At 36.2% G+C, this 19,722-nt stretch overlaps 1 protein-coding gene across 1 annotated transcript; it reads left to right on the top strand.

Annotated features, from left to right (window-relative positions):
• Nucleotides 1–65: 65 nt before the first annotated feature.
• LOC129229683 (copine family protein 1-like) lies at nt 66–19,153 on the top strand. Its single transcript, XM_054864043.1, has 3 exons — nt 66–855; nt 16,819–17,048; nt 18,508–19,153. The coding sequence occupies exons 1-3, from the start codon at nt 522–524 to the stop codon at nt 18,895–18,897; spliced, it is 954 nt and encodes a 317-aa protein (XP_054720018.1). The 5' UTR covers nt 66–521; the 3' UTR covers nt 18,898–19,153.
• Nucleotides 19,154–19,722: the final 569 nt, after the last annotated feature.

Genomic DNA, 19,722 nt, shown 5'->3' with positions numbered 1-19,722 from the left:
AAAAAGCATAATTGGGTTTCTGTTTGTGCAATACGAACATTATAAAACTGATTAGAAAAAAAATCAAGCCACTTAAACGCTTTAAATATTTGAAGTATTTAAATACAGATTCAAACGTATTGACAAAAGCTTGTATTTCCAAAACTTGATTTTCATTTTGTTCTTTAACAATTATTAAGCAACAGAACTCCAAGGTTATAACTTGTTCTTCATACCGTGATCTCAATAACAAGTAATCAGTAGATTACAAATATGAGCTGAACTTTATATACGCATATACCCTCTTAGTTCCATACAGAGTACAAGACCTCTGATCCTCAAGGGCTAAATAGAAGGCTTATGTAGAATTCAAAGTAAACTATAACGGAACGAAATTCCGGTTATATACTAACTGTATTTGTGTATGAGAACTGTGTATAAGCTATCTAGTCATCCTAGTCAAAGATTTAAAAAAACAACATATATTGTGATATTTAGATAAATTAAGTATTAGTCTTAAAGAAGAAGAAAGAAAAAACAAAATGGTAGCTCTGATTTTGTTTATGATAGCGACCGTCGTGGCGCTAGTGTTGTTCGACAGATACGTCGAGGAACATACCAATCAGCAGCAGAACTCGCAGTCATCTTACGTGGACGAACCGCGGGCTGAGCGGGCTTACAGCAGCTGCAGCCTGTTCACGGTGCTGGGATTCACGCGTGAGGAGGTCCGGTCCTTCACGGCGTTCCGTGACCACTTCCGGAGCTATGCGGAAGTGACGGCAGCCATGCGGAGGGCGGGGCTGGAACGTGTGCGCCTCATAGTGGGGATAGACTTCAGTGCCAGCAACGAATGGCAAGGACGAAGGACGTTCAAAGGTAAGTGTTACGTACCGTACCGACTTTTTTTAGAACCCTTGGACATTAATTAAAGCTTGACCACGGAGAGATGGCGTGTGAACTGGAAGCGAAAACGGACCACTTCGTTTTGTAATAGATAGAATCAGTGAGAACGCGCAAGCAGTAAAGTCTCGCGTTCTCGTTGATCCTACCTATTACAAAATGACTGATATTTTTATTTTAGTAATTAAAAAAAAGACTTTGTTGTATTATCAAAAGCGAGACCACTCAAAAACCAATATAATATTACATTTTACGCTTTTGCTGGATTAATCGAATGCCGTTTCAATACTCGTCTCTTAAAAACTTGGTTTGTTTTCTTTTTTTAAAAAAAACTTTGTTTAGGTACTGATTCAAATCCTAAAATGCCTTCGCAAATACTTACTCCACAGTACGTTACCGCCCCTTAACCAAGCCTAAGACACAAGTACATGTACGATAACAGACTGCAGTTTCGTTCTGATTAAAACTAATCAGTTTAGAACAGTGGTAGGAAAAACTACTTTTTTTTTGTCTACAACTAATTTATTACAAATGTAGTTAACTACAAACTACTTTTAAAATGCAGTTGCTACTTCGCTACTTTTTAAGAAATGTATAAATATATGGAATATAATACACACCGTTTGAGGATTGAACGAAAAAAATTAAAATAATAGTTCAGATTAATAAATTGGCTCATTTGCACATGGACTATTACTAAGAATTATTTATTCTTTCTTCCTTCACTGAGCCAATTTGTCATTCCAAACATTTTTTTATACTTTTACAAATTTCGCTTCAAGAAAGGATTTAAAAGTTGCAGTAATTCAACCTTCAAATTTTCAATCCTTTCCTGACAATGAATATTTAATTTAAGAAGTACAACTCGAGCTACTTGAAAATGTAAATAGATGCAATCATAACTTGATGTAAATGTTTACTACATAAAATTGATTTAGATGGATGATGAAAAACATCGTTTAAACAAAAGAGATAAACTTTAATTTTCACCATAGGAGTTAATTTTATAGCAACTTATACCAGTGGCGTACATAACACGGGTGACCCTCGGGCGGTAATTTGTGGTGTCACTCCCCCCCCCCCCCCACAGACGAAAAAAAAAGGATTTCAATGTTCTGTGACTACATGAAATTTATAAAATTTTAGCCGTTACAATGTCTAAAATGAAAGGGGGTATATGAAATTCATGGCCCCTTAATTGTTACAAACGTATCTTAAACACAATGAAAGATAATAGGGTTTAGTTTTTTGGTTTAAGAGGTTTTCACTACTGGATCTAAGTTTTGACAATATGAACCTAATCCTGAGTATAATATTCACTTTGCGTTGTGGAATGGGGGTATGCATTTGAGCTTTATATTTTTCATAAACTTGCAATTCCACTTTGAGTGTCACCCCCCAGTGGGCGGACCGTCCCCCGTAGTGACGCCACTGCTTACATTTTGCAGGAACTAATTAATTGATTTTGATTTTCAAATTTGGGTTCCGGACCTGGGCATCATCTAACTTCTTACGCCACTGATAAAATTAAATGAAAGTATTTTTCAGTTTTACCGAACAACCTCAAAAGCTTACAATACTTATTAATCGACTTTTATTATGTCAATTACTGGGTGTCCTGAAAAAGACTGACTGTTTTCAAAAATTTATAACAGGAGAACGGTTAATGATGAAATACAAATTCTTGCAGAGTATTCATGTGGTGGACGCTAATTTTATTTCCCCACAGAGCTCGAAATTTTAGTTCAGAAATGCTTCAATAGATGGCGCTGCACGTAGTAAGTCTATAAGTCAAAAAAAGACGAATTGCAATTCACCGATTTTTCCTCCGTTTGCGACATGGGATTACAGCCGACGAGTGTTTGAAATTTTTGTTTTGTTCTTTTGTTCATTATTTTCGAAATATTTTGATGTATTTTTCTATCTTTTTTTTTGTTTACGAGCGCCATCTATTGGAAAATTTTTCAACTAAAATTTGGAACTCGGGGAGAAAAAATTTACGGCTCACCACATGAATTTTCTACAAGAATTATTATTTTTTTTTATCATTTACCGTTTTCCTGTTATAAATTTTTGAGAACAGTCAGTCTTTTTCAGGACACCCTGTATCAACACTCAATCAGTAAAAAGGAAAAAATAATAAAGAAATAGGAAAAAATATCCCAAACGGTACTAGTATTTACAATCAAATATTAATAAATATCCGAAATATGAAACATAACTAAAAATGCTTGCTTTACTTTAATGTGCAATTTTAAACTACAGCGAACTCGCGCTACAACGTGATTCGATTTCCGCAAAATGGCTGTATAGTTTTTCTCGAGTATAGAATTTTGGAGCTGGCGGGAATTCTTCACCCGCAACACGAAAAATTTCGGAACGGAATCGCGAGGCTGAAGTATCACCTTCTTTATTGGGTACTAAATATTAGTTTCTTAACTGGACTTTAGCATCACTGAAAGTGGAAGTTCCCCCACACCGTACTAGTCGAAATGTCGAATTGTTAAGGTGCAAATCGCCCCTCCACATCTTTTTCATTCTGAATGTAAAGTTGATGAAACATAATTTCACATAAGCAAGCTGTTTATCTAAGGTTTGAAAATGGGAGGTAAAAGAGAAAGTTTCTGACGGATAAAGAAATGTAGAGATTTTCGATGTGTTTGACCAACTAAAAGGGGCGTCGAATATAATTACTGTATCTACTGTGTACAGTACCATTGTAGTGGTGCATTTATTATTATTGCGTACTATAAGTACCGTACTGTTTCTTTTTATGTCATTCTCTCCCATTGATTTTGTGCATCCTAGCAGTATTACCTTTTTCAACAACACAGCTTTTTTTTTAAAAAAATACAGTAAAATTTCAGTTTTCTGTGTTTAAATTCGGAACTGTGAAGTTAAGAAATTGGTTAAAACAGTTTGAAGGGTGTTTTCAATTGTCTAAAATAATTGCTTTGTTCATAAAAAAAATGATATAGATACAATTTCCCACAACCCAAAATTTCAACGTACGCGAGGAGTTTTGGAACGCATCAATCGCGTAAAGCTGAGATTCGACAGTGTATGCGGACCGAAAATTTTTCGCTTAACGGACAAAGTTAGCATGAAACGGAAAAATTTCCGTCATCATACATTTCTATAACACTGTAATATTTATTGTTAGCCTGCCAGGGCCGTTCAATATCATCCTCTTCTATAACATTTACAGTAACTTTCATATTAGGTGGATATTTTGGCACAATAATCTCATTCACATCTAAAATATTCATCCACTAGACATTCTCTGCTGCCAGAAGACACAAACGGGGTACTAAAGTGGCAGTGATCGCTTATTCTTTTCTTTCTAAGCCATGCTCTATTCAAGGCGAATATTGGGGAAATGTGGAAGTTTCGATCCCAAATAAACTAATGGCGTCAAACAGATAGAACGTATGGCGTTAAAATAATATGTCTGAGGTCAGCTCGTGTTTTGCAGAGTCTTATGAATCTGATTAGTACAAGTTTTACTCTCGCAAGACTTGAACCAGTCAGATTCGTTTGAAACCTCGTTTCTTTTTTTTTTTTTTTTTTTTTGAAACTTTATTTGAAAGCGGTTTCCAGAAATCGTTCAAATTACCCTTTTTTTTTTTTTTGGCATCCAACAACTCGCTACTGTTTGATCACGGATTGTATGGAAAGACAAACATCCGTTTTACAACCGGAAATGGACGAATCTATTATTATTTAGGGATGCCAGCTTTTGCAGAAGCAGAGTCTCATTCAAATGAGCGGAATGCCAGCATCAAATTTGTACTTCCCGCCCCCTCATTCAGATAGATTCGTCTTATCTGGACGTTTCAAAATTCCATACAATCCGTGGTCGGACAGTACTCTGCTTCTTTTTAAAGGGTAGTGCACTCTAAGACAAACTCCAAATAAAATGTAGATACGACAGAGGCGTTGCTACTTAATGAGCGCTATTTTTATCCAGTGATCTGGCTAAAGAGGCAGATGTCACGTGATTGAAGCTAACAGCAACAAAAAACTGGTAGATACAGTAAATTTATCTCACCGGTGAGTGTCCGCAGCATAGTGCGATTCGACTTGTCAATTGGAGGCAAAGTTTAAGTATATAACAGTAAGTTGCCCTACTAGGTGGGGGGGGGGAGGGATCATGGCGCAGACTACGCTATCGAAATTTTAGGGGAAGGAGGTATAAGGGGTATTTTCTCACTAAGGGGACTACCGAATTGAGGGGGTCCTTGTGGTAATGGGAGACCCCATTACCTTTAGGGGGTGGGAATCTCAGAGTTACCACCTAGAAGGCAGGGCTAAGGTAAAGCGGCATGAAACTACTTTTCACTCCTGAGTCCCCCGTACCCTACCACTATTTATGTTCCAAACAGTTGAATGGGATCCTGAAAGTAGCTCTGATTTTTTGATCCAAACCAGAAACCAAGCAATCCTTAGTCCATCACCCCCATTAGTATTGTTTAACTTGGAGGACTTTGTGACTACGAGCATATTTAACGTCCTTCAGTCACCATTAATGAAGACGGTGGATCTTCGACCGGCTAATATCGAACCCGGGACCCTCCGGTCACAAGTCCGATGCTTTACCGGATCAGGCCACCATGGCAACTTGCAACTACTGAGTGTTTGGTTGAAATACTTCTTTTCATGTCTTTGTTTTTTTTTTTTTTTTAATTTTAGTTTTGTTTGAAATAATTTGAATTTTAACAATGAAGAGCGATCATTACTGAAAAGGGTACTCATATTCACTAACGAATTAATTGTTTTGTTAATCAGTTTCTAGTTGCTGAAATGAAAACAATTTGACTTTAGTTATTTCTTCGCTACGCCATCTAGAAACAAACTGGCTAACTACATCGGAAACATCGCACAATCCTAAAGCACTCAAAATATATTTTACAGTACAGGGTTTGCATAAAAGAATATCCTAGTTTTGAAAATTTAAATCACATAAACTATTACCTTAACACTATAAATGATACATAAAAATAAAAATAAACTGTAAAAGTTTTATGAACGTACGTTACTACTTAAACGTACATGTTCTGAACCAGTACTGCCAGAAATTCCTTCTGGGGGGGGGGGGGGGAGTCACAACAATCCTTACACGTGTATTAATTAACTACTGTATTAGTATTTGCAACAATGTTAAAGCCAAGATCTTTTGGGGGTGTTTTTACTTTTAAGTAGTTAATTACGTTCAAAAAAGCTTTCACAGTTTATCTTTATTTTTATGTTTCATTTAGAGTGGTAAGTAGTTGTTTATGAGACATAAATTTATAGATTTTTAAAACCGGGATATTCTTTAATGCTTGCCCTGTATTTTAAGTGACCGAAAATGTTTACAGCTACCGAACCTATATTTTACAACTACCAGTTTTTTAGTTACTAATCACAATTATATATTAAGAAAACATACTTCATTGGTTTACATCAGGGTTCATGTTTCTTTATAACTCAAAATAGCGGCTGTGAACGAGTTTCATGCCCGCAAGTTTAGATCAAAGTGTTGATCTTCGCCCAGTGTCTAAGAAACGCCCAACTATTTCTTGAACATTAAAAGTCGCCTCGTTTGTGGAGCTGATGCAACCTGTTCCTGTTCCACCTACAGAAACGGTTGCCGATACTTGTTCCATTGCCCCTGTAAAAAATTAAAAATAAACCTTTTATTTTCCCAGATGAAAAAAGAAAAAAACTATTTTTTTTTCTGAAGAGGAGAAAAACAGTTGACACTAGCATACTAAACCGACCTGTTCCGCGAACTGCGTCATTATTAATATTTATACCTGGTAAGGATACATGAAATACACCGCCAGCTCAGTATATTCAGGATGTTAACCAACAGTGAGGATGTTAACCAATATCCTTCTGGATGCACCCATCTCATCTAATGATGTTCAATTCACTCCCCGTACTTTAATTATAATTGAAGAACAAGGATAACAATCACAATGTATTGCTATCAGTTCTTCGAAAGACTTTTATGTAATTAGTTATTTGTATCTAGCCTTCCATGGTTGATAGCTACCAGTTTTTAAAATCTCTCTTGTGTATTCATATCGCTAGACGTAAATTGTGTTACCTACTGGTCATCGTAGATATGCTGCTGGCTGCTGCATTTGCGCCCTGACATCGCTCACTGGGCTATTCTATTTAACGACGTCATGTTATTAGTTAATATTTTACCGGAAACCAACAATTGCGATATTAGAGTATTTTCACAGTGATTGCGTGATACATTGAATGAAACTGCGATAAAAATATGATTAAATTGCATAGAAATGTCCAGGGTGCTTCTTGGGCAAAACATTAAGGGGTGACAGTGCATGCAAGAAAAACAATATGAAGTAAAACAGTAAAACCTAAGGGCGCAAACGTCTTCCGAAGGAGATAGGCGTCATTAAAGTTTGGAGTCCAAAATTTCAAATGATCATAAAACACGGAAAAATTAGTCGATTTCGTTTGCGGTTTTTTGCTAAAATTATTCTTTTTGTCAGTATTTTCTTAATTTTTTTTTTTTTTTTTTTTTTTTTTTGAAGATGTAGTGATATAGTGTAGTGAGATTGATCAAAGCTGATAGAAGGCGCTTTAGGCTTATGATTAACGATCAACTATTATTTACTGTTATTTTTGACTCTCTTTAAATGTTTTTTAATGCTTAGACTTAAATTTTGAGACAAAATCTAAATCATTGGGAGTGGTTAAATTGCGCAAAATTCAATGTGTTCAGAAATTGAAATACTCTCTGTCACAAAAAAATATATATATATATATACATTCAACCAGAAGGAAACGAGCTACCCCCTGTGAAGCCTGCGCAAAACAATACTGTCCATTACAATAAACTTGTCTATAGCGTAATTTTCTTTGGTCTCGGGCAAAATTATCATTTATTCAATGTATTAACAAGCTACCTAAAGCGATAATCAGGTTTCAGATGCAACTGTCTATAACGATAATTTATACCTTTTTCTTTTTTTTTCAAAAAAGAAAAAAAAAAAAAAACACAATCAAATTTCTTTAATTATTACTGCTTAGTCTATCTTAAACGCCACATCCCAAACACCCAAACAAGGACGTAGCCAAGAGGGGGGGGCATGGGGTCCGGACCCCCCCCCCCCCCTTCCCGGAAGACAATTGTCTGCGTTTTGTCAGTTGTTGGTTGCACCTCACGTCAACAAAAATTTTTCAAAAGAGAAAAACTTTATGAAACCCGGTATCTTCCCCTTAAATATTCCCATTTATCGGCAATTTTCCCGCGTCCGAGTCAGTTCAGGGCGGTCATTCCAAGCTCGTCAGCTTGCGAGATCGAGATTTTCGCTCACGTGATCGGTTGTGATGTAGAAATGTCGCAAAGTAGTATTTTAATCTACTCGAACGTAGCTTGCGGCTAGGTTCGAGTAGATTAGAATACTACTTTGCGACATTTCTACGTCACAACCGATCACGTGAGCGAGAATCTCGGTCTCGCAAGCTGACGAGCTTGGAATGACCGCCCAGAATACGAGAACCTCGTGCAACTGCCTCCTGTCTTTTGCTGTGTCGCGCGTTCCGTCCGAAAATGACGAATTTCTGTTTCTTCTTTCAACTCAACTGGGTTGTAACCTTGAAATTCGGCCCCTTTCCCTTGGTCCGCCAGATTGCCATTGGCGTGGTTTTCTTTCTTTCTTTTTGTTTTGACTATTTTCCCGTTTTTTGGACTTGTGTGTGATTTCCTAGACACATGCTGCACGAAGGGCAGCCAGAGTGGGGTGCATACCTGGTGAATCAGTAATTGAAATTCCTATTATTTTCTGTTTTAACACACAGTATTTTTCTACCACACACTTATAAGAAACATATCTAGAACAAATTTGTAATCAGAAGAAAATTAAGTTTACACAAACTAGGTAAATTGTACTTCCCTTTTAAAGTTTTCTTAAAAATGCGAGCAATTTTATGTGTTAATGTGTTTTCCTATTTAAAAATTAAGCTCAGACAGCAACGAAAAAGAAATTCTGCACACTTCGTAAGTTTGAGGATGAGAAAAAATGAACATTAATTATTAATTAATTTATTTTTGCTCTTTATATTTTTGGGATGATTCATTTCAGATTTATTTTATATTTTGATTAATAATCTTATTTAAACTTTTAGTTTATTTTTAACAATAATAGATTACTTATGTCCCCAGAAGCTTACAACTTTTGAACTGTAATCCAGAAAAAAGGTCTTTTTTTTTTTTTTTAACATTTGTGTCTTATTTTTAGCTCAAGATAACATTGAGAAACTTCTCTCTACTTTCTGAGAAACAAACTAGATTTTTTGCGTATGTTTTCCCACCCAATATTTAAACATGACCATGAAACATATTTAATGCCCAAAAAGGATTTGTGTTTGGAGGTAAACTAAGTGAATAAATAAAATTTGACGTTGATGCAACGAAATTACTTTTCGCTGTATCAAAATTTTATAAAGCGAAGAATGAAATTGAAAATTACTCGAATATTTTACTGTGATCAGTTTATGAAATTGCAAGTTTGGCCATATTAATACATGTAATTTAAAAGTAATTATTTGAAATTCGTACTTTTAAATCTTACTGAATTGTGAGTCTATGGTCCCAAGAGAAGAGCCGTTAGTCATTTTTAACTGAAGAAAGAAATCTTTCTTCGATGTTGTTCCGTTTTTCAAGTAAAGCATATTTGTATTTGCTTCATTGGAATAAATTTTCTTATTGTTATTTACCGCCTTTGTACTGAGGAATTATTTAGTAAGCTTCTATGCATCCGTGTTTTTCACTTCTATATTACTTTTTTTTTAACTCTTAATTTCTTCAAGTGAAAATTATTTGCTATTTCTTGCAGTAGAATATATTTTACTAACATCACATATAAAACGAAAAAAAAAAAAAAAAAAAAAATCAATACCTACGTTAGAAAATATGATATGCTTTCGAGAATACTGGATGATTACAAAATTGCTCCTAGAATGGAAGTTATACCAAGTTGAAAATGAAAGAACCAGAAGTGTTATTATTGTTATATTAATTTTGGAAGATTGATTTAAATCATTACTGAATTTTTAACCACAATTACTTTAAGAGCTTTTACAAAAGATTGTCTTTAGACTTAGGAACATCAGATGACTGAGGAGAAAAAATTTGCAAACTGAGGCTATAAGAAACCTAAAAGTTTTGTTTCAAAAAATTAGCTAGCTTACATATTGTTGAAAATGTATCTAATTTGATGCTGCTTTATTATCGCAAACGGGACGAAGACTATACTTTAATCATCAAAATTTGACGTTTGACTCCAAATTATAAAATTTTCGAGTCTAACACTTGCTTACTGCTAATAAAGACAGTAAAGTAACCAGGTTATAATCAAATATTGTTACGATAATTCGTAACAGAGCATATTGCCGCTGTCCCTGTAGGACAGGGAATAAACGGAACCCTTGTTTGGTGGTGAGATAGGTGGGTGCAATGCCTCCTCTTGATCTTTTAAATGAAGCATCAAATTGAAAACATCAGAGGAAAATTGCCAATAAAATAAAATTGTTAAAATAAAAATACATAGATGCTTAATTTCATTCATTGTACGTTCCATTACTCGCCAGGTAAATGATCTCTCATGTATTTGTTTTACTTTATAAAATTAAACCTCTAGTGCAGTTTCGCATCGCAGAGAGCTCAAGTGTCTCCATCTGGTGGAAATTCGGCGTCAAAATTTCCTGTGCAAGTCACATCCGCGCCTTAATGGTAGCATATGAAAGACTAGACGCCATATAGGTGGTTCGCACTAGGTCCGAAAAGGCTAAAGCCTCTAACGAAGCTCCATTAGAAAGAAAAAAAATACCATAACGGATCCTAAGACAGCTTATTTTACCAATTCGTTGCAAAAAAAAAAAAAAAAACCCGGCAGTACGCCTTAAAAAAAAAAAAAAAAAAGATTTCAGCAAAGAAAGTCTCCGTCCCTCAAAGAGTTAATAGCTTGTTCAAGCTTTTAAATGATGGTTAGAAATGATAATTAGAAAACGGATAAGATTAGAAATTTCATTCTATTTCGTATTACCAAGAGAATGTTATAAACGTAAATAAATAAAGAACTAGTTCAAGTTTTTAAAATGAAACCTTGCTAATATTTTCGTCGAGAGGGTGGTTGAATTTTGCCAGAAATGTTGTTCAAATCGAACACGGTGGCGGAATTACGTTATATAGCATTCATACAGTTATACATTCGACTCGATAGATATCGATTTCTTTATTTTTTCAAATAAAATGACTTGTACATATTTTGTTGAAATATATTGCAAAGCTTTAATATTTTATTAAATTATCACCTGCATTTTCCAAGTAATCCCTAGAACAGTTTTCGTTTTCCGATTTTCTTTTATTGTGAACTTTTTATTAATAGGAATTATATCACTCTTTTTCAAAGCATCAGAACCAGGGTTGCCAGACGTCCCGGATTTCAAGGGACAGTCCCATATTTTGAAAAATTGTCCCGCGTCCCGGGGAACTTCCATACGGGACGACTAGAGTCCCGTATTCTAGCTGATAACAATATTTTACAAAACGAGGCATTATTTTAAGGGGAAAAAAAGTAAAACAAAAAATGTGAAATGAAGAACAATAAGAAAATCAAATAGCAAAAAGTTCCAAGACGGCTGACTCTATAGTAAACTGCTTGACTAACTCATTGATTGAGTCAGACTTGGATTTACTGTTAGTTTCAACACTTTCAATCGACAATACCAACGCTAATTTTGAAACAAAGCGGTCGGCATATATCCTACTTTGAGAGCAAAAAAATTTGCTGAAGTCAGGGTGTTTAGCTCATATAGTTAACACTGCATTTCGCCATGCTTTATAAATTGATGTCAAAACTATTGTTTTAAAAATTTATTCACATTTTTCTAGATCTGCAGTTAAGCGGAATGAGCTGAAAGAGATTTTTGAGTTTGCTAACCCAGAGTTGAGTTTAACGAGCAACTAAAGTTTATCCTGACACGATGGCTAAGTTTAGCTCCTGCTGTAGATCGAATCATTAAATCTTGGCCTGCTCTCATGAATTATTTTATAATCCATCCCTAAGCCTCTGCTGCAGAAAATTATTGCTTTTAAGTAAAGAAAGTACAGCTGAAACATGATGTGAAACCAATGAGATTGCATTAGTTTTTCATTTTCTCAGTAGGGTGACGGCACCAGTAATAGACATGCTTAAGACATCTCTCTCGGGTTAACACAATTTTTTGAGCCTTTTATTTATTTAGACCTTTTAAACTGTTTTTCTCTCATGCAACAACACCTCATCTAACGTTTGGCTGCTTCTGGGAATTAGTTGGGAATTAACTAATTCCTCTGAATTAGTTAATTCTATTTTTATTTGCTCAATTTCGAAAAAAGGTCCGACCCCCAGTAACAGACTCCAAAAAATCTGATGATACCCAGTAACAGATGTGTTGAGGAAAAGATGAGTAATGGTCAACATTCCCCCTTTCTCTGCAAAATGTGCAAAAGTTCTTCATTTTTAGACGCCTTAATAAATTCAAATGAACATGAAACCGCTGTTGACCTCGTGGCGGTCGTTCATAAACCTTCCACCACTGCCTTGTAAATACCGACTCAGAATTCACTTTGATACCACTAGATCGCAGCAACATCAGTTTTACCCGCCTAAAATTCTTATTATTTAAATCCAAACTTACGACTTTCTGTTACTGGACCATTGTCTGTTACTGGTGCCGTTAGCCTAATGTGCTCCCCGTTTTTGAAGTTGTCCGTAAAAAACTTATGCTTGCTAGCAGCTATCTTCAGCTGATAACTTTATGATATTATGACACATTTGGTAAAACAGCTTGAGATCAGATTTGAAGATAAGTTTTATGAATCGTTCTTCACTAAAACCTCAAAACATCTAGACGGTAGAAAAATACAATGTCTGACTGAAGGATACCAGACATTTTTCGAAACACCCGTGAAAATTTGCTCGAGAAAAGTGATTTGATTTAACAGATAAAAATCTCCTTTTGTTTTAAGACCGATTGCACCGTCTAACTTATAGCAAACGCAAGTAAAAAACTAATTAGCACCCGTTTCTATCAACTTCGATCTGTTTACTGAACTTCGTTTTATTGCTTACTTTATTGTTTGAGTTAGAGTTCCTCTAAAAATGTACTCATCCATAACATAAGTTACTGAGAGAAATCTTCCGAAAGTTATTAAAACATAGTTGTTTATCACCCTTTAAAAATGCATAACTAGCAATTGCATTCAACCTCAAAAATACCCCCCCCTCCCCCTCCTCGAAACCTGTCCCGTATTTACTGTTCTTAAATCTGGCAACCCTGATCAGAACAGAGGAAGCTTATGTGACGGAATTTTTCTATCCATGTTTGAAAACTTAGTGTGATAAAACTTTTAGTTTAATGTTAATTTTATAAACTGACAATAATTTCTTTGCCACTTAATATAAAATTTCTGTTAGCTAAAACTAATTGCTCTATCAATTTCAATTATTTAATTAATTTTAGTTAATTATCATATTTTCATAATTAGTTTTAATCGGATTTATTTTTTAACGTAAAAAAAGCTACTAATTTTGCTTTAGCATGCCTCCTCTTTTGAAGTTCGTGCAACCTTGAACCCCCCCTTAACAAAATTCTAGCTACGTGCCTGTCCCAAATATGAGGTAAGAAAAGCTGGAAGCATATAGCTAAGAAATTATTTAAGGACAAACAGGGGAAATGCTAAACTGCACTGCGCCCAATTGATCAACTTTGAAAATGTAGGTTGCAAAAGTAAAGGGAACAATCAAATTAAAAAAAGAAAAAAAAAAAAAAAAAAACGTAAAAAATGACGATTTGACAAAACGTTTACTGCGGAAAGATAATCCTATGCTGGTAGTAACGTAAACGTTCTGTCGCTGTGTGAATACATGTTTTCAATATTTATTTTAATTTATTATCAAAAAGGTAAAATTATTAAATGATTAAATTGCCCATTATTAAATTGTTATTATGCTTTTATATTTTGTATAAATTTTTAATAAGATCGAGAAAGTTTAGTTTTAGGAAGAAAAAAAAAGGATTACGTAGATACGATACGTATAGGGAGGAATAGACTGCATAAGTGTTTAACGGTAATCTGTCTATAACAATATTTTTTTAGGTCCCCACAGTATTGTCGTAGACAGGTTTCACTGTATCTTCATGAAATTTTACATGCATGTGGCCTATGAGAAGTTAAGAAAATGATTACAAATTCAGAAAAAAAATTGTTTTATTAAGAAGTTGTGACATAACAAAGGTTACAAAACCGTAAGTAGTACAGCCTCCTATAGCAGCTATACAAGACAAAACAAGGCGTGGTATGGAATGAAGTAGGTCACCTATGACACCTCTAGAGGATCATGCCGTAACCTAAAAAGAAGACTGTCTCGCTCAAAACGTTTGGTCACCTCAAGCCTTGGTTTCCTAGAAGCGAACTAGCCAATCGTCGGCGTCGTTCCTCGCTGAGGGGAAAACTTGATTCTTCTGCGCATGCGCGCCCGAGCAAAATCGACGTCGTGAATGGCCACGCCGGAATCCACTTGACTTTGCTTTCAGCGTCACGGCGAGGAGCGACGTCGAAGATCGTCGATTCGCTCCTAGGAAACCAGGGCTTTATGCACAGGGCCGCGCCGTCCCTATGTGCGAGATCGTGCGACGCACGACGGCGCAGAGTCAAGAAGGCGCCGAGCTCTACCAATCAAAAATGCTCCAAATGGGGACAATCTCTCTTACCAAAAAAATAAAAACGAACTTTTCATTAAATCCAGAGCCTGATCAAGCAAAAGTGATGCCCAGACACTGCCAAAATTTGGAGCTCCTCTTGCAAGAAAATCTCTCCATTTTTCAAGTGGAAGTTTCCAAAAGAAGAAAGAAGAAATTTACCCTATTTTGGTATCCCTTAAAATTGTGGTGCCCAGGTCTATGGAACTGCCGGACCGTGCGTTTACCAGGCCCCGATTATATCCAATTATGGCGGTAAAATTACACTGCTCATTAAAACAAGCATGCCTATCCAAAAAGAAAAATTAGAAACCTTGTTGTATATATCCTATTCAAAAGCGTATTTTTTTACAGTGAAAACACACATGATGCTAATTATTGAATACATTAGCAATTTTCTTCCTAATGTGGAGCCGTGAATGCTATTTCGGTATGTCTATAGTACACAAGTCTGAGTGAACATATGAGGCGCAAGAAATTCATTCCCCATTCTGGTTTTTGAGGTTATTATGTTGCATTGTAATTTGTGAAATATATGCTTTTTGATTTCAAACTATTGTTCGGGGTAATTTGAACAATGTTATTGTACATGGAAAAATACTGTAAGCTCATTTGCATATACTTTACTTGTGCGTAATGTTTGTATATTGTAGGCATCAATTTTGGTTAACTTTTTAGTTCCAAAAAGTAGCGACTTAACCATAATTACTCGATTCCCTCCCCACCCCTTCTCTTTTTTCTTCAATTATTTGCATATTGAAAGAGCTATGGACAATGAATTTGGTTTAGATATCATATTCAGTGCCTTCTTAATGATTCTGTATTTTAGAAATATTGGTTTTACGGGAAAGAATTTCAGTTTCAGATTTTAAAGTGGAATACCCTCAATACTTCAATTTAGAAATATAATGAGTTGAGTATTCTGTTGTCATGTTTTAACAGGCATAAAAGTGTTTAATTATTCATCAATTAGAGATTAGAGAGATATTTATAGCGGCGTTAACTTTGATATTCAAAATATTTTCTTTAACCAAAACGCTTTAGCATATCGGAGGAGCTACTGAACTCGAAATAACTTCGAGATATGAAGTAAACACATACACTGTAATTCAAAATTTAATACGCATCTTTACACATAGTTTTTTTTTTTTCTTAATAAATTACATGCTAAACTTTTTTTTTTTCCCCCACATCATATTTGTTTGAAAAACCTCATTCCGGGTGTTAACTATATTTTCGCCGGACGCCACTGCATAAAGGCGCTCAAAAGACATTTGCACGACGGCGCCGATCTGGCTTGCACGGGCCTGCTTATGCAAGTATGAAACTCAGAAATTGGCTCGGAATTTTAATCCGAAATTGAAAACCTAAACATATAATGCGTGTAAATGAACATATTCATTTTGAAAATACAACAAGTTTTTGGTATTCAGCTTTTTCGAGTATTCCCTAACCAAACAATATGGAGAAGATACGTTTTTGTGTCTATCAGGGCATCAGAGCACCAGTGACGTAGCGAGAATTTTTCCATGGGCGGGCGGAATATGAATTTTTTTTTAATTTTTGGCTGAAAAGCGCAATTTCTGGCCCTTGCATGTGTATTCATAAATATAATTTTGTCGCTTTATATGAAGGGAGGGGGGTATGACCCCCTATCCTCCCTTTGCTACGCCACTGCAAGGCACTGACAAATAAAAAATATGAAAATATAATTTTGTAACAGTTTTTGAAGCGTAAATAAACGCTGTAGAATGGGACATGAAAATGAAAATTTTCATGCTTTTTTGTTTAAAAAAAATTTTTAAGAAAGAAAAAAATCTAGAGCAACTCATTGACTGTGACTGAAGAAAGTAAACGTAAATATCATAAATACCCAGTAACAAAAATGAGCTGGAGCATTTAAAACTCGAACCACGCAGAAGACCCGACTTTGGTAAGAAGAGGCCTTACTTTAGCAGAAGTCATTTCCTATTTGCTTGGAGTTGAGTTGCATTCCCATTGCATATTTCCTCCTTGTACTCACGTCTCCAAGAGAAAATGAACCCTCTCAAGATCAGGTCTCTCCTTACAAGAACCGAAACAACAGCAATATTTCAGACAACCTCTTAATCAGTCTTTGTTGATTTGTTCTATGAAAGCCATTGATTGTTCTTTTTCTATCATTTCAACTAGGAGAGCTTCTCCACGCCTTAAAAGGCACTGCTGTCTTCAATCCTTACCAGAAAGTGTTGCACACACTAGCTCCAGCTTTCACGCCTTTCCTACATGGCCAACCAATCCACGCCTACGGTTTTGGTGACGTCAGGACTAAAGACTATGACGTATTTCCATTGAGGCCATCTGGATCAACATGCCCCGACATGAATGATGTATTGGATGCTTATAATCACAGTGCACGCAGGGTGAGACGATAATCTTTATTTTCGTTTCCACGGGATTTTTTTTTTTTTTTTCTACCACCATTTTTCCAGCTTTTGGTTAAATCTTGACTCATAGCAAAATTTAACTTATTACAGAGCATGAATATATTTTATAGGAGCATACTCAAGGGCAGGGGCACCCCAATAGAAGGTCACCTTGACCTTCCAAAAAAAAAAATCCCTACTAAGCAACTTTTGTTTGATGATTCCGCAAAATTATCATCATTTGACAAAAATTTGGAACTCTATTCAGAAAAATAATCATTATTTGGCAAAATTTGGTGTTCTGACCGGCGACATATTCATGATTCGGCAAAATTTGGAGTTCCATTCGGCAAAACTTTGAGTTCGGTTCAGCAAAATTTTGGGGTTTCATTCAGCTACATATTCATCATTCGGCGAAATTTGGAATTCCATTCGGCAAATTGAGAATTACTGTCCTCCCAAAAATTTCATGTATTGTATTGAAGTTTTTGAGTTGGCATTTCAAAAGAATGCAAGTGCTACTAATCAACTAAAGATGCAATGTAATAAGGGTTGAAAATAATTAATGTCAATGCCAGTGTTTCTTAAATTGTGATCCGTAGATAACCCGCTGCTTCCAGCTCGGTTATTCACTTCTCCAGACTGATGAGTTCTAACAATAATGAAAGTGCAGTCTCTAGATGTAGTAACTAGGCTGTCTGGTACATTGCACGTAGTTCTGCCTTAGCCCTGGCTTAGGGGCAATAACTTACTGCTAAATACCCAAGCTTTGCCTTCAGTTCATGAGTTGAACCGCACCATGTTGCTGACACTCACTGGTGATATAAATTTATTTTATCTACCAGTTTGTTGGCGCTCTCAGCTTCAATCAGAAGATATCTTCCTCCAGCTCGGTTATTCACTTTCCCAGACTGATGAGTTCTAACAAGAACGAAATTGAAGTCTTTGGATGTGATAACCAGGCTACCTGGTCATGGACGCCGATATGCAAAATTTTAAGGAGGGGGGGGGGGCAGATATTGTCTCCATAGTATGGCAGGATATTTCCTCCATGGAAACCGATTTCAGTACATATTAGAGTTATTAAAATTTAACATTTTTAATAACTTCTTCATTAATGGTTGGAGAAGAAATGTTTTTACATTTTTGTAAAGAAAAAGTACTAAAAGCAAGAAAATTTTAATTTTTTTTGGGGGGGGGGGGTGAGGCCCCCCTTGTCATCTTATATGGGCTCCCATGTGCCTAGTGTGTTTTATGAAATATATATTGTTTGAAAACAAGCGGAACTGGGGGGAAAATCCCGTCAGTCAAACATTCAAATAAGCCGTTTTTCTCATAGTTAACTTAAACTGACGGGGTTTCATTTGTATAAACAAACTTTTGCTATGCTGATTGCTCATTTCTTCACCACACCCGTCGAATTCATGTGCTTTAACATCCTTTTTCTCTTTTCCAGGTACAGCGAAGCGGCCCTTCTAGTCTAGCGCCTCTGATTCGCCGCGCCACGGACCTAGTCCAGCGCACTCAGTGCTTCCACATTCTGCTCGTGCTGACCGACGGACAGATGCGGCCCGAGGACGCGCATTCCCGCCACGCCCTGGTGCAGGCCTCCCGCTGCGCCCTCAGCATCGTCACCGTGGGGGTGGGGGACGGGCCCTTCTCCGCCCTCGAAGAGTGGGACGAGGGCGTCACGGACAGGGTGTTCGACAACTTCCACTTCGTCGATTACCACAAGGTGGCGCGGTCGGCGCGGAACGCTGAAGCCGCCCTCTCTCTACACGCGCTCATGGAAATACCGGATCAGTACCAGACCATCATCCGACTGGGGTATTTGGAGAAGTTTTGAATGAGACATTAAATCGTGGGGTTACAAGTGAAACACACTAAATCAAAAAATATGGTTTTGAGTAAACGCTGATTAAAGATTTTTTTTTGCTTTGTCTACTTTGGTAGTACCAAATTGGTACTGCTATTATTTTATCAAAAAAGTTAAACCACTGGCATTTTGTTCAAAATCATGGAACTGTCTTGGTTCTCATTAGTTTATTTTTTATATTACACTAACGATAGCGACAATTAGGACTAATTATCACCAATTGTATGACTATGTGATTACAAAACTTTTAAATATAAAAGAAAAAATAAGATATGACTTAATACATTTCACCAGTCAAAGAACTGATTTCTCTGACCAAGAAAGCTAAAAGTCCGAAAATCAGTTATAATTGACTTGTAACCCCACGATATCAGGGCCTGATTACTGAATAGACCCTGGCCTAAGGATACAACTATCCCAAAGAGCCAAATTGTTTTAGACAATGGCTAAAATTGTAAAGTTTGAGTACGGCGAGGACCCAAATTATTTGGCATTGGGCCCCCTGGTATCTTAATCGGGCCCTGGACATTAGGGGGGTGCCGACGCATCCGACATTTTGGTGGCAATAGAGGAGAGAGTGCATGCTACCACTAGTATTGTCCGTTTTCCACGAGAATACATTTCGCTCCGCCACACAGTGGGGCGAAAACGCCAAAAAGCGCTTATAAATGGGGGTTTTTTTTTTCTTCCTATATTAAACCAACTGAGGATTAATAAATTTGCACAGGCCTACCTTTTAGGCAATCAGAAGTCGAATTTTAGAGCCCTTAGTGCACTACAAAGCTGAAGGGAGCC

This window comes from Uloborus diversus, chromosome 9, assembly GCF_026930045.1.
Source record: "Uloborus diversus isolate 005 chromosome 9, Udiv.v.3.1, whole genome shotgun sequence".
Classification (NCBI taxonomy): domain Eukaryota; kingdom Metazoa; phylum Arthropoda; class Arachnida; order Araneae; family Uloboridae; genus Uloborus; species Uloborus diversus.
Note: the sequence above shows the minus strand (reverse complement) of the source record. Positions and strands in the feature narration are given on the sequence as shown.